Source organism: Leucopleurus acutus (genome assembly GCF_964270905.1).
Source record: "Leucopleurus acutus genome assembly, chromosome: 11".
NCBI lineage: Eukaryota > Metazoa > Chordata > Mammalia > Artiodactyla > Delphinidae > Leucopleurus > Leucopleurus acutus.
Window position 1 is genome coordinate 15,002,105 of NC_139152.1, and position 16,400 is coordinate 15,018,504.

At 35.2% G+C, this 16,400-nt stretch overlaps 1 protein-coding gene across 6 annotated transcripts in view; it reads left to right on the forward strand.

Annotated features, from left to right (window-relative positions):
* The window catches only part of PIK3C2G (phosphatidylinositol-4-phosphate 3-kinase catalytic subunit type 2 gamma), a 364,032-nt gene that overhangs the window by 86,453 nt on the left and 261,179 nt on the right, over nucleotides 1-16,400 (forward strand). For all 6 annotated transcript variants that reach the window (XM_082849612.1, XM_082849613.1, XM_082849617.1 and 3 more), the window contains 3 exons: nucleotides 1,655-1,718; nucleotides 11,330-11,452; nucleotides 15,453-15,486. In XM_082849612.1, coding sequence (XP_082705738.1) covers nucleotides 1,655-1,718; nucleotides 11,330-11,452; nucleotides 15,453-15,486 — 221 coding nt within the window. The remainder of the gene's footprint in view (nucleotides 1-1,654; nucleotides 1,719-11,329; nucleotides 11,453-15,452; nucleotides 15,487-16,400) is intronic.

A 16,400-nucleotide genomic window follows, 5' to 3' on the forward strand; every position in this document is an offset into this window, starting at 1 on the left:
TCAGGGTCTGGCAGGGGCAGTGCAGTGGAGGAAAACAAAACCAATGAAATCTACAGGGGGTCTGTGGCAGCTGTGCTGGCTGTTGGTTTCTTCAGTAGTGAAAGTTACTGAGGCTTTCTGCAGAGCAGCCGGCTGGGATCCATGGTAACTCCCACTGCATGGCTGATGCTGGTAGCCACTGCCCTTCTTCCTTGTTCTAGCCACCTTTATCCATCTCAGCTTTGCTGGTCTCTGGGTGAGATGAAAGCAATGCAGGTCCTTCATGCAGTGTCCCACAAGGCTGGGGAAGCTGCTCGCTCACCCCACTCCTCTTTTCCAAGAGAGGGGAACTCGTTCTAGCAGGGGATTTCCCTCTTGGCACTGAGCAGTGTTGGCCTGGAGGATGGGTTGATGCAGGCAAAATGAAGCTATTCTCTCTTCCCTCTTTATGGAATTATTCTCAGGGCTTTTTTTTTCCCCACTGTGTTGTTGAAGTTTCTTGGGTGGTTTCCTGAGCTCTCCCCAGAGCTGTTTTTGTCCGTGGATAGCTATCCGTTGATCTTTGTGAGGAGAGAGAGGCCGGGATCTCTTACTGCGCCATCTTGGTGACGCCCAGGACTTTGCTTTCTGAAATACAATATGCTACTCTGCCTGCCTTCCTCAGACCACTTTATGATGCGATGAGACCAAGCACTAGAGGGCACAAGCTTTGATTTCAGTGTCCCTCTTCTCTGACTTGACTTCCTCTTAGAAGTTGGGCAAATCACATACCTTCATTGGTTCCTAGGAGTTTTCTATAAAATAGATACAATACCTAATAGAAAGGTGCTGAAGCAGGTGAATTCTTGAGGGTTTTTTCTTTTTAAATTTTAGGATGAGGTTTTATATTAAACTCCTCCAATAGCCAAAATCTTTCACAGTTCCTTTCCAACCCCTCCATGGACTTTTACATATTCTATGCATTTTGTCTAACTAAAGTGGTAACTTAATAAAGACTGAGAAGGCAGCTACTGTAAAATATATTGGTGTGTTTTTAACACTGTGCTTTGTGTTGTATGACTGATTATTCAATTCAATTCAGGAGTTTTCAGGACAAACAGGAAGGGAAAGTTAATAACATTTGGGAAAATAATTTTAAACAGTGAAGCCAAAAGAATCTCTGCTCAACTCACGTCTATTCCACCTAAGTATAGATAAAGCTGAAGCATTAAGAGAAGCTTAGAGACAAAAGCAAAAATACCAGAAAACCCAGAGGTTTGGTGTCAAAGACAACACCATCTATGATAAGTATATGTCATTAATTCTAAAAGCAATTCTCTGAAAAGTTTTGCATATTTCTCAATTTATTTGTCATTATCTGCTTATGAATCCCTTTGCAACTTACATTTTAAATTAAGAGTAGTTTGATATAATGAACAGTCTTTCAGAGGTTTGGTTAAGTTGTCATGGATTTCTCTGGAGTTCTAAAGTTTTCAAATATGTTTGTAGTCTATCAAGTTATACCAAGTTTATAAGGTATCCATCTGAAATGACATTTAAAAGTATGTCAACAGTAATCCTTTTTAAACCATGTTTGCTATAGAAACATGGACAAAGCAGAACTTGTGATAAATGTGCTAAAGTTAATATAAGTTTTCCTACCCAACTTTAAACAAAGTTCTTTTTTTCTTTCCAGACAATGTCTCTCAACAGTAATCAAAAAATATGACTCCCACCTGAAATACCTATTGAAAACCCAGGTATTAACTTTTGTTACTTCTTTAATTAATTCAATAAGATTTTATTAATTTTCTACTCTTTTTTCTAAAGCTTTGCAAGTTTCTGGAGATACAAAAATGAATCAAGCAGGGGGTCTACACTTGAGTGACTTTCATTCTATCATGGCAAAACAGACAAGTAAACAGATGTGTGTAATAAAGTGTCATAGGTACTATGAAAGACCTATGTGTATACAGGACACACAAAATAGGGTTATCAATTTTCCTTCTTTGATCTGAGTGTTGAAAAATAACTAAGCCAGCCAGAGAAAGAGCGTGGTAAGGAAAGTGGGAAGGAGGGATAACTTTAAGCATACAACAACATGAACAGAGCAGGTAGCAAACAGCCTGGTGTGATTAGGAAACTGTATGTACTTTGGAATGGCTAAAATTAGGGCTCAAGGTGAGAGCCTGGAAAAAGACCAGATGAAAGGGACAAGCAGGAACCAAGTTACTAGGGTCTTAAGGACATTTTATGGACAATTTAATGATTTTCTAATTTATCAGCTGATGACATAGAGCCATTATGCAGGGCAGTAGAATGACAGATGGGTGACTGTAGGACATTTCATTAACCCAAAGAAATGAGGAGGGCATGAACAAAAGCTCTACTATAGGGTAGGACAGGAGGAGACAGATTCATAACAGGTGAAAATCTGTAATTTACATGATTTGGTAAAAAACTGTGAACAATGAAAGAACACAGTGTTTAGAATACCTCCAGATTCCTGGCTGCTGACTGACTGCATGGAGATGTCAATTAACTAAAACAGTGAAGATAGGAGAAGCTAGCTTGGCAGGGAACATAATGGATTCAGTCCAAGACTACTGAGATTTGGCCACCTATTGGGCATCCAAGTTGTAGTCACCATTAAGCAGATCATTTCTTATAGCTTGTTCTTCCAGGGAAGGATCAGTCTTCCACAGATAAAACATTGTATGATTACAGAAAATGAGGTAAGAGAATGTGTTGAAAACAAGACTCCTTTTTCCATTAAAAAAAATAACTCTTGATATATACAAAAGGATACAGATCTTAAGTAACTACTCCTAATATTAAAAAACAGTAAAGTGTTCTGAAAATAATAAATTATATTTCTTGATGTAGATACCAAACTCATACATGAATTCCACATAAATATGTAAAGATATGGTGATGACAAATACACAGCTCATATTCCTTCCCAAATAGTTATCCTCTCACTCTGATTCCATTTTTCTTTCTCGAGCCTGGTCTGAATCTGGAAGTTTAAAATGTGGAATGTGAAAAGAATTCACAATTAAATTAAGTTTCATAAAAGTGTCATAATTACTACTTCTTTGTCATAGTCATGCTATTCTTTCTAGCATAGAATTTGAAATTTACCAGGTACCCAGGGCACATTAAGACTTCATTCCTAGATCATTTATATCTCTTGACTAGACACAGATATACTTTTGAGGTTATCATAACTTACTTATGGATGAATTTTAATTATCTAAATGTCTCAGTACTGCTCATGTATCATAGATATCTTTTTACAAACACACAAACACCAATTGTTGAGAATCTGTAACAGTTCTTAATTTCCAAATATAGAAGTTTGATCGTACCACTTACATATGAAGCCTCCAATGTTTTCACTTTGAAAGAAACCAGTTGTTCCAAAATGACTGAAAAGTTGGCAAAACATCAAAGAAATACTATCTTTATATTATCACTGGCAAATAGTTATTATCACCCACATCTGAATTATTTTATAAATAGGCCACAGTGTCTGCAACTTTCCACATGAACTCCCCCCAAAACAATGAACTTTTTAAATGACATTCTTCCTACGAAGCATCAATAGCTAAATATCTAAGAAATGAGGACAGACTGTGATATTATCAATTCACAATTTTGTACTTTCTATTTGTTTGCCAAGTGCATTAAGTAGCATTTCATCAGCCTTGAAAACAGTACCAATTTGAAGAATAATTTTTATATTTCTCAAACATGATTACATGATTTGAAAAAAAGTAACAAGCAGGCTGAATAAATATGCCATGATATTACTGAATAATATGGATAACAGTAATTGCTATTAACATATTTTAGACTTATTTCAGATTGGGCATCCTAACTATTATGTTTGTTAAATGGCTGATTTTGTAAGTAATTTACATAAAGCTTTTTCTTTGGGCATTTTTTTCCTCTCTTCTACTCATAATTAATGAATGTCTTCTGTATTCATGCTATATTCTGAATTCATCTCTAACATTTAGGAGAAATTAAGAATAGAAGAAAGAGAAAGAATTTTCCCCTAAGGTATTACTTAATGTTTACTTAGTACAAATTACTGAACTATTTACTCACTGGAATCAACAGAAATCAAAATCAGAACCATGCTCTGAAATTGCTGATGATCTAGTTGGAAAGACAGAATATTCACATAATGCACATAGAGTGGTGTATGTACAGGACAAAGCAACGTAAAACCAGATTTCGATCTAGATGGAAGAATCAGCTTCTGATTCAAAGTTGCTTTTTCCTAGTAGCCTCTAGTGCATTGTTTCCAAAATTTTATTTAAATGCCAAGTAGGACCTTTAGAGACAGTTAGCAATGTCTACCACTGATGACAAACCTACACTAGGATCTAGTAACTGATGAACTAATTGTAAACCAGATGGATCTGGATTGAGAAAAATCTATTCATGCTTCCAAATGTAGTTGGGCTTCATGAAACATCTGCCTGGTGTGAAATGAACTTAAAGCCTCCAAACCCTTTACCATCAAGCCCATGGCTCAGAGGATGTAACAACTAGATAATAAGAAAAATATAGCACCTCTATTATTCAGGTATAAGTAATTCAATGAGGAAGGCAGAATAATTCTTAACTCACACTTTCCTCTCCTCAAGACCAAAATCCAACAATATTTAGCCTCGAGAGAGAGACCAAAAATTCCATTTATAAGGAGAAAGAAGGGGGGCACATAGGGATCTGATAATATATATTTACTTTTTTAGAACTGAAGCTTTCTTAGTAACAAGCAGATCAATTGTTGGATTTTCAGAAGTTTTGATATCAAACATAATTTAATCAGAGTGGCAGTAAAGACAGAATTTAGGAGCAGAGATTCCGAAGTCAGGTAAACATATTTGCAAACCCTCTGCCACTAGGGAAGCTTTTATTCAGCCATCCTTGAGTTTATATTATTTATCACTAGAGTGAAGATAATAAAATAATGTGATGATTTTTTAAAATTAACTGAACAGTAGATGTAATGTGCTTAATATTATATAGTGGCTGGAAGATAAAAAATGTTCAAGAAAAGATAAGTACAAGTGTTATTTTATTGCTATTAGAGTTGTTATTTTTAACACTATTACTAAAGTATAGGATCTAGAAGAAAAATGTCACAAAACTGATTTGCGTTCACAACAGAATATAAGAGGTGGGAAAGGAGTAAAAAAATCATAAGAAGAAAATAGGGTGAAATGAACTGGTAACAAGGACCAGCTGAAAGGTCACAACAGGAGAAGTCAAAGACATGAAGGAGAAAAAGTCAGGTTACAAGGGAAATAAAACACCTTTGCAGAACTGGAACCTACCTTAGCAGAAATAAAGGGCAGATTGAAACATTGCCAGACATGAAGAAGAAGAAAACTGTAAGATCTTCAATAAGGAAGATAATCACTAACCAACATAATCTGCATTCCTAGTGAGATACAGAATTAAAGGTTTTTGTCAAAAGAATAACATGATCTGATGATTTAAGATTTGTGCAGTGAATTATATAATATACGAAGAACATATACACACACACACACACACACACACACACACCCATTAAAGAACTAAGCAGACTATCTTATTACACAATAAGTTTGGTACAAAATCTTGCCAATATCATAGGATCTGCTTTTACACCACTTCATATCTCTTTTCTTCTACATAAGAGATATCCTTTGGTGAAAAGCCATGTTGTAGCTTTTCTTTGCCATTTCAGCACCAAACTATGCATCCATTATCAAGACAGGCACCTCAAAGATATTTCAGATTCAGTTCCACGCCACCACTATAAAGTAAATATGGCAATAAAATGAGTCACATGATTTTTTTGGTTTCCCAGTGCATATAAAAGTTATGTTTACACTATACTGTAGTCTATTAAGCGTGTAATAGCATTATGTCAAAAAAACCCACAATGTACATACCTTAGTTAAAAAATAATTTATTGCTAAAAAAACGTCAACCATCATCTGAGCCTGCAGTGAGTTGTAATCTTTTTTGCTGATGGAGGAGCCTGCCTTGATGTTGACGGCTGCTGACTGATCAGGGTCGTGGTTGCTGAAGGTTGGAGTGGCAGTGGCAGTTTCTTAAGACAACAATGAAGTCTGCCACATTAATTGATTCTTCCTTTCATGAACGATTTCTCTGTGGCATGCAATGCTGTTTGACAGCATTTTACCCACAGTAGAACTTCTTTCAAAATTGGAGTCAATTCCTCTCAAACCCTACCACTGCTTTATCAACTAAGTTTATTTAATATTCTAAATCCTTCATTGTCATTTCAACAATCTGCACAACATCTTCACCAGGAGTAGATTCCATCTCAAGAAACCACTTTCTTGGCTCATCCATAAGAAGCAACTCCTCATCTGTTCAGGTTTTATCATGAGATTGTAGCAATTTAATCCCACCTTCAGGCTCCACTTCTACTTCTAGTGCTCTGGCTGTTTCCACAACATCTGCCGTTACTTCTTCCACTTAAGTCTTGAACTCCTCAAAGTCATCCACGAGGGTTGGAATCAACTTCTTGATTCCAACTCCTATGAATGTTGGAATCCTATGAATGTTGATATTTTGACCTTTTCTTTTGAGTCACAAATGTTCCTAAGGGCATCTAGAATGGTGAATCCTTTCCTGAATGTTTTCAATTGACCTTGCCCAGATCCATCAAAGGAATCACTATCTATGGCAACTATAGCTTACAGAACGCATTTCTTAAATAATAAGACTTAAAAGTCAAAATTACTCCTTGATCCATGGGCTGCAGAATGGATGTTGTATAAGCAGATATGTAAACGACATTAATCTCACTGTACATCTTCATCAGAGCTCTTGACCATATGCATAATATCAATATTTTGAAAGGAATCTCTTTTTCTGAGCAGTAGGTCTCAACGGTGGGCTTAAAATATTCAGTAAACCATGTTGTAAATAGATATACTGTCATCCAAGCTTTTTTGTGCCATTTATAGAGCACAGGCAGAGTAGATTTTGCATAATTCCTAAGGGCCCTAGGATGTTCAGCATGGTAAATGAGCACTGGGTTCAACTTAAAGTCACCAACTGCATTAGCCCCAAACAAGAAAGTCAGCCTGTCCTTTGAAGCTTTGAAACCAGGCATTGACTTCTCCTCTTTAGCCATGAAAGTCCTATGTGGTTTCTTTTTCCAAGAGAAGGCTGTTTTGTCTACATACATTGAAAATCTGTTGTTTAGTGTAGCTACCTTCATTAATTACCTTAACTAGATCTTCTGGATACCTTGCTGCAGCTTCTACATCAGCAGTGCTGCTTCATCTTGTACCTTTATGCTATAGAGACAACTTCTTTCCTTAAACCTCATGAACCAAGCTCTGCTAGCTTCAAACTCTTTTTCTGAAACTTCCTCACCTCTCTTAGCTTTCTTAGAATTGAAGAGTTAGGGCCTTGTTCTGGATTAAGCTTTGGCTTAAGGGAATGCTGTGGCTGGTTTGATCTTCTATCCAGACCACTGCAACTTTCTTCATGTCAGCTATAAGGCTGTTTCGATTTCTTATCATCCCTATGTTCACTGGAGTAGCACTTTTAATTTCCTTCAAGCACTTTTCCTTTGCACTTACAACTTGGCTAACTGTTTGGTGCAAGAGACCTAGCTTCTGGCGTGTCTCCGCTTTCGACATGCTTAATGTCAAATGATATCCTCACTAAGCGTAATCGTTTCTAGCTTTTGATTTAAGGTGGGAGATATGCAACTCTCCCTTTCACGTGAACACTTAGAGGCTATTATAGGGTTATTAATTGGCATAATTTCAAAATTTTTGTGTCTCAGGGAAGAGGGTGGCCCAAGGAGAGGGAGACAGATAGGGGAACAGCCAGTAAGCAGAGCAGGCAAAACAGTATGTATAGATTAAGTTTGCCATCTTATATGGGTGAGGTTCATGGTGCCCCAAAACAATTACAACAGTAACATCAAAGATTACTGATCACAGGGCTTCCCTGGTGGCGCAGTGGTTGAGAGTCCGCCTGCCGATGCAGGGGACACGGGTTCGTGCCCCAGTCCGGAAAGATCCAACATGCCACGGGGCGGCTAGGCCCATGAGCCATGGCCGCTGAGCCTGCCCGTCCGGAGCCTGTGCTCCGCCACGGGAGGGGCCACAACAGTGAGAGGCCTGCGTACCACAAAAAAAAAAAAAAAAAAAAAAAAAGATTACTGATCACAGGTCACCATAACAAATACAACAATGAAAGGTTTGAAATATTGCAAGAATTACCAAAATGTGACACAGGGACATGAAGTGAGCAAATGCTGTTGGAAAAATGGCACCAATAGACTTGCTCAATGCAGGGTTGCCACAAACTTTTCATTTGTAAAAAAATGCAATATCTGCAAAGTACAACAAAGTGAAACATAATAAAATGAGGTATGCCTGTTTAAGGTTTAGGTTTCCTTTTTAATGTACCTAAATGGAATCAAACTATATGTACTTTTTGTGCCCCGTATTTTTCACTCAATATCGTTTTTGTGATCTATCCACATTATTCTATATATGTTTTTGAATTATTTTCATTACTGTACATTACTCAATTAGATTAGCAAACTTCAACTTATCTATTCTACTGTTGATGTACATTCAAGCTAATCTCAGGGGGTTTTCTAGGGTACATAACTAGGGCCATAGACTTACAAGGTAATACCAAACATTTAATTTGGTCATACCCATTTCACAATATATAAGAGTTCCCGTTGCTTTATTTTCTCACCAATGTATGGTATAGTCCAACTTTTAAAAATTTTGCCTACATGAGGTATCTGTAATGAGATATTATTTCAGTTTTAATTTTTATTTTGCTGACTACTAATACCTTCATAATCTTTACTCTTTTTAAACATAACATCAAACTGTATACTTTCTATCTTACTTTCATTATGATGTCATATTTATTAAATCAACTTTCTTGAAGTTTAATTTAAATATATAAAATAAAATACACTCATGTAAACTGTATACTTTGACTAGTTTTGAAAATGTATATACCTATATAACAACCATGAAAAACAAGATATAAAACATTTCTGTTACAAAAAAAGTGCCCCATTACTTACCTGAAGTAAAAACCCTGCCATCCTAGACATCATGGAACTAAAGATTTACTTTCTCTCAATATGTATTTCTTTTACCTGATCTCCAGTAGAATTTTACTAGAAGTGACAAGTGGTAAGAGCAGAATCCTTGCCTTCTTGTTAAACTTAGAAAGTTAGTCTTTCACCACTGAGTATGATGTTATTTGGAAGTTACATGGTTATGGCATGAAGTCAGTTGATCCTTGCTAGGTTGAAGAAGTTTCCTTCTACTCCTAATTAGCTAAGAGTTTATACCATAACTGGGTGATGAATTTTATCAAATGCTTTTTCTGTATCTATACAGATGGACATATGATTTTTTTCATTTATTCTTCTCAAATTTTAAAAATATCCTTGCATTACTGGCATAAACCACACTTTGTAACAATTTAGAACTCTTTCTACATATTTCTGGCTTCAATTAGCTAATATTTTGTTAAGGATATTTGCATCTGTATTTATGAGAGACATCAGTCTATACTTTTCTTATAATGTTGTGGCTTGATTTTAACATTGGAGTAATGCTGGCTTTATAAAATAAGTTGAGAAATATACCCTCTGACTCTGTATTCTGAAATAATTTGAGTAGATTTGGTTTTATTTCTTCCTTAAATATTTGATAAAAATCACCAACGAAACCATCTGTTTGGAGTTTTCCTTATAAGAAGGATTTTATTATAATTTCAATTTCTTTGACATAGAATTATTCAAATTTTAAAGCCATAAATTTGCCTCTAAATTTTAGTGGCATCCCACAAATTCTGATATGTTGGCCATCATCTCTTTAAATATCTCTCTGCCCCATTCTTATCTTTACAGAACTCCAAATGCATGTATGACTCTGACAGGTATTAGATGGTATGTTCTGGTTTTTATTCCCACTCTTTTTCCCCTTTGGTTTTGGTTAGGATCATTTCTCTTGACCTATCTTCAATTTCACTGATACTTTCCTTAGCTGTGTTCAATCTACTGATGAGTTCGTTGAAAGAATTCCCCATCTCTAATACCAAATATATTTTTATATTTCTATGGTTTCCATTTGACTCTTGTAGTTTCCATATCTCTGCTGAAATTCCCCACGTGTTCATGCATGTCGTCCACATTTTCCACTAGATCCTATAATATGCTAATCATAGTTACTAAAGGTCCTTGTCTGATTGTTCTAACGTCTGGGTTATATATTCTGTTATGCTTTTATTATGTAAAGTTGATAAATCTAGTCAAGATTTGAGCTTTGTGTTTTGTTGTTGCTATCATTATCGTCAGGGCACATCAGGCTTCAAACTCCTCCAGTGATTCGTTACTATTACCTGTACTTATATAGGGGGCCTGCAGTACTAGCGACTTTTTCTCTGTTCCTGCTTCACCCTCAGCTTTCAACAGTCCCTGGTTGCCTATGCCGCAGAGAAGACCTCTCGCAATACTTTTTTGTCTCTCCCCTAGCAGTGCTTTGCTCTTGTCTATTATTCAAAATAGACTCATTTTTGTAGTAGGGTAAAGGGAGTTCTGTGGTAATGATCAACCACAGCCTTAGGCAGACTGTTTTTGAGCCTCAAGATTGGAACTTTCTTAGCATTTCTGCCTCAAGAATGGAACTTTCTGGCAGCCAAACTGTCCCTTATATCTGCACTTAGTCTTGTACAGGAGAGAGTTTTCTGCCCCTCCTCCGTGGTTTCTGACTGCTGATTGGTATCCATGTAGGATCCTGGACTCAAGACAGGTCTCCTGCCCCTACCCCAGGAGCAAAAGGTTTCTGCTTCTACCATTCTCTCATCAGCAAAGGATCTTAACCCACGTCCTACCTCTCCCCCAGAAAGGTTTTGCTTTTGCTCCCCTGCTCAAAAAGCAAGAGATTTTTGCCTGGGGTCAGGGTCACAGAGGATTTCTATCTCTTCTAGTATCATCATTTTTTCTAGTATCATAAACCAGCAACTTAGAGCTTTTGCTTCTTATGAGAGAAAGATCTACAGAATGAGATCTTTCATACCTCTCTCCCAGAAAGCTGATCACCTCCTACATACTGCACCTCTTTTGAAATAAACTCCATTTTGAAATCCTCTATTGGAATGACTGTGATTCTGGAATTGATAGAGCTGATGTGTTTTGAAAAGCCAACATTATTAATGATACAGATAAAATACATTAAAATATTATGGAGTGAAAGAGAGGTAGTTTAAAGAAAAATTAGTGTCCCCTTGATTGCAATAAATTGTAAGATGTCAATCTTTTCATCTACAGCAAAATCTGGATAATATTATTGACGATGTTAAAAATATATGCATTGTTCTGGGATGTGTGGAGACCAAACAAATTACAGATGCTGTAAATGAACTAAATCTTATTCTTCAGAGAACAGCAGAGGTAAATACAGTCATTTATTACACAGTAATTATTTTAAATCTAAGTTCAATAATTAATTAAGGAGAGTGAAAGACTTTTGACTAACTAGCATATATGTGGTGTGTGAGTGTGTGTGGGTACATGTACATTTCAATCATTTGCGGGTAATGGAAACTTAATTCTATTATACCAAAAGGATTTAGTTAAATTAAAAGGAAATTTCTTATACCTTTGAAGTGTAACTACAATATAACCTTCAAGTGAGACTGAAATCAACTCTACAATCCTACCTAGATGAATATGCTTATATAATAATATTCACAGGCAAGCGTTTGTATAGTCTATTAATGGCTCTCATGCACACCAGAGTATGCAGATGTAAGCACCCATGCTTGCATGGACAAGCACATATGCAGGAAAGAAGAGATCAGTTCATGTGGTATTCTTTGCTGAATCTTCAAGGCACACTGCTTCTATGATCTCACATTCTGTGATGATTTCCTGGTTTTTCAGTTTAAAAAATGAGTACTATGTGATTGGTTTTATAAATCTCAGAAATATGATGTAGATTACGTGTGATTATTGCCCAAGAAAAAGATTAGGACATCTGGTTACAACAAATCATTCAATCTTGTTATTAGTTTAGCACGTGATAAAGCCAAAAGATATGATGCTGCTGATAATAATAACTAATACTTGATAGTGCATTGCAATAATAGTTTCATTTACGTATTACTTCATTTCACTTCATTTTTATTTTATTTCAATTCATTCTCACAGCAATACCTTGAAGTTGGTATTTTAAAGTTCATTTTAGAATTAAAATCTGATGCTTAGAGTGCTTGTGTACAGGCGATTAATAAGTGGCAAAACAGAGATTTGAATCCAGGCCTCTATACACACTCCAGTACATATGAAACTTCATGAGAGACTGATTGCATTCATTCATTATCTGGATGGATAGGAACAGCAGAGATTATATTACCTTGAATGTGCCAGCCTTGAAATTTCAAAAAGATATATTTAGAAAGTAGACAATTATACTAATATATATAAATCGTCATGCTTATTTTTTCAAATAGATGACTGATAATCAGTAATTTCTTAATGTTGGACTTCCTATGTCTTATTATAATTAGAATTGTGGGTTTTTGCGATTAGATGTAATAATGAATATAGAAATTTAATTACCTTATTTGCATTACATGAATAGTGATAGTGATAACTAAGAAGCAAAAGAGTTATACCACCAAAAGATTTTCCAACACTTGAAGTTAAGCCAGGATACCAAGGTAGTGAGAATTAACTTTCAACAAGGCATTCGTTTCTCTTAGATTATCACATTTTGGAGATATTACAAATACCTAGAGCTGATAATAAAACACAAAGAGCATAGGGTCACACAAAGATGATTTGAATTCAAGATCTACAACTTTCTAGACGAATATCCTTTGGAAAATTAATTCATTTCTCTAAGTTTCAGTTTTCCTCATCTCTAAAACAAAAAAGAAAACAGAATTTGAAGGGTTCTTGTGATATTAGAAATAATATTAATAAAGGGGCCAGATGATAGTGCATCTTGAATGAGAATCATTATTATTACTGGAAGTTGTAGGGATGATGCTGGTGGTAGTTTTTTAGACTCTTCCTCATGAGGACAAGATGAAAGTTTTAACTCACACAAGCACCACTTAGGACCCTCTTATCTCAGGGCCATTGGTTACAGCCAGCTTCACAACAAATATGAGCCTTTGCTAGAGTAGGAGACCAGCTGTATAAATGTGCACACATGTCTTTCCATCTGTTAAGACCACTTGGTTGTTCTTCAATTTTTATGTCCTGCTCTTGGTGAATCAGTAGAAACAAACTGATCAAAGAAGGAGGAAAATCTAATCTTAGGATGAAGCACTTCAAATGCTGTTAAACTAGTACTAGCTATAAAAAGCTTTACCTTTAAACATTCATTTTCTGAAACTCCCTAAAAGAATGAAAATGACAATTTTCTCAGAAATATCAAACTTTCAATATAACTGAAGCCAAAAGAATCCTTCAAGGAGAAACTAAGTACTGATATTTCCTAGGAAAGCTATGAACAATTATAATTATCAAGAGAAGCTCATATTCACATTGCACATTTCTTATATACTTATGAGTAAATTGTATGTGATTATTCATGCATAGAAATGAAGAAAAAAAGTTGACAATTAATAGTTTTATTCCATATATGTCAATGGCCAAAGTAAATAGTTCAATATCTCCAAATAAATGTCTACTCCAGATTCTACTTATTTTGAGGACACTTTAAAAGTTCACATATCTCACATCATTTAGATTTTTTCTCCATCCATTTTTCCATCGTATCTTAACTATAGGCCCAACTATACAAGAAAACTGGCACGAATAATAAGTACCTTTTACAGAATTTGTTCATTAACCAACTGTGGCTAATAATGCCAAAGTCATTCAATCTATCCACCCACCATAAACCTAAGACTAAAGAAATACTGAGAAATATGTCTTCTGCCAACAAACTCAAAATTCAGAAGCTTTCCTTTTTTCTTGGCTGCATTTTTTGGTAAGAGACTATTTCCTGCCATACATGGAAGTAATTAAGTATTTATTAAATGTAAGTTTTGGCAAAATGAAAAATTGTATCACAAATGCAGTTGTACTCTGTCTACTGCATGCTCCCACTCAGCACTGTAAACAATTTTCCATCCTTCAGAATTATATTCCAGAGGCTCACATATTTCCATTAAATACACAATAAATGAACTACAAAATAAAAAATACGGTCTTACGCATTGTGCTGTAGGTGGATGTCATGGTGATCTTAAAATACTAGTTTACATTTCTGAATAAACTGAATTCTAGTTAAGTCATGCTGACATGTTTAATAGTCTCACCCACATGGCTGGGGTAAAGATCTTATGTGTAGTTGTTAAGCCCAGTGGTTGAAACTGTGCTCAGATGAAATATTTTACCTAAGAGAAATGCTTCTGAAAAGGTTCATGTGAATGATGCTTTTAAGTGAAAAGTTGTATGTAAATTTAATTACATTCTAAACACTACAGAAGTGTTTTCTCTCTAAAAGGAATACTGTAGCAAGTTCTTTGTTACAGGAAAATGATTATTCCCTAGTTTATTTGTTTGAAAATCCAGCTTTTCATTAATTGGATTTCCTTAAAAGCAAACTTGTCAAAGCAAAATATTAAAAAAATTTAGTGTCAATTAAAATGGATCTTATTAGAAAACTGAATTTGCTTTTGGACTGAAACGTCATTTCTAATGAACCTGTGAATCACCTACCTTATACAGTTTTCATGATAATAAAGTTATAACCAGTAAATACTAAACCACTAAAGTAATTCCGGGCCTACAATAAACATAAACAAACAAGCAAACAAATAAAACCACCAAGCTAATGTATATGAACTTAAATGACAACAAAAATTTCAGACAGTATTTTTTTAAAATTCAGGATATGATCTCAAGTGTTTGACTATCATTTTTTTTAACTCTAAAAAATAAAGGAAACTATATAGTGAATCTGTATGATTTTGCACCCGTCCATCCAGCCTTCTTTCTGTGCTGCCCAAAGCTTGTATCTGAAGTGACAGCTAAAATAAGAATTGGACACACTAAACAAAGAGAATTACAAATCTTTTATATTAAAAGTTTAGTCACTGCTGTGGAAGGGGGATTGAATTTAGGCTATATCTGTAGAACTGTTCTAATAAGACTAAAAAAAGGCTGAGCTTATGCTAAAGATTTCTTTTTTTTTTTTCGAATCAAATAACCTAGATTGCTGATTACAACAGTCAGAAGGCTTTTCTTTCATTTTACAATTTAGATTTCCTCTGTTTAGTAAGCAACATTGATATATGACACCAATAAATACATTTTCTTTTTATCATGCCAGAGAAATTTCTGTATGTAGACTTTGGATATTATTGGTTTGGTTTCCTAAATTTGTTTTCTGAATAACAAGTGTATCTTTGGACCTGTTTTTCTTTTTCAGAATTTTCATCAAAATTCAGAAACTTCAGCAAAAGGTAAAACATACATGCATACTAAACAAATTATAAAACCAAAAATAATTTATATTTTTCAATTTTTCTCCAAATATTATAACACACACCAAAAGAATACTTTTGAGGGAAAAAATGCTTTGTTAAAACTTTATTTACTGATGGAAGTGATTATTCTGCAAGTGAATAAAAATCCACACTCCCTAAACTTTTGGCCTGAGGTTTTTTAAAAATAGGGAAAGTCAAGAGAGCTATAAAAATTAAAGGAATACTGAAAATATCCTTACAACAATTCCAAGAAACGATAAAATTTTATTTAGCTAATTATATCTTGAAGTAAAAGAAGTCAGAAATGCAGCAGATGTCTTTCTTCAAAGTCACAAATTTCAAATTTAAATTCAAGTTCTATTTGAAAGACCAATTTAACATAACAGGTAGGAGGATTGGTTCTGGAATAATTAGTATTCACAGAAGCTCTGAGCCTACAAAACTGCAAGCCACAGAAGGACTTTGCCTCTGTAGAAAAGAGCAGACTGTGACAGTGTGGTGTAGAGGAATCAGGCAGAACTGGTTTTGAATCCCCACTCTGCCCACTTTTTGACTCTGATCGTAAAGAAGTAAACTCTTTGATCCTCAGTCTTCCTAATATGCATAAAAGATAGGATAGTATGTCAAGTGTGGTCAGGGTTGTTCTTGTTTGCACAGGCAGATGGTATTTGGCGTATGAACACTTATGAGTATCTTTAAGGAAATGGTCTGACTCACAGATGTTCAACTAACACCCCTGGATTCAAAGGTGACAGTGAAGCACAAATGATAACCCCAATCTGCCCTCCACACCCTTAGTGGTTTTCAGTAGAAAGTTATGTACAGAGCGATAGCCCCTCAACTCTATTCCCACCACTCAAAAGAAGACATTCAATTACATGGGAAGAACT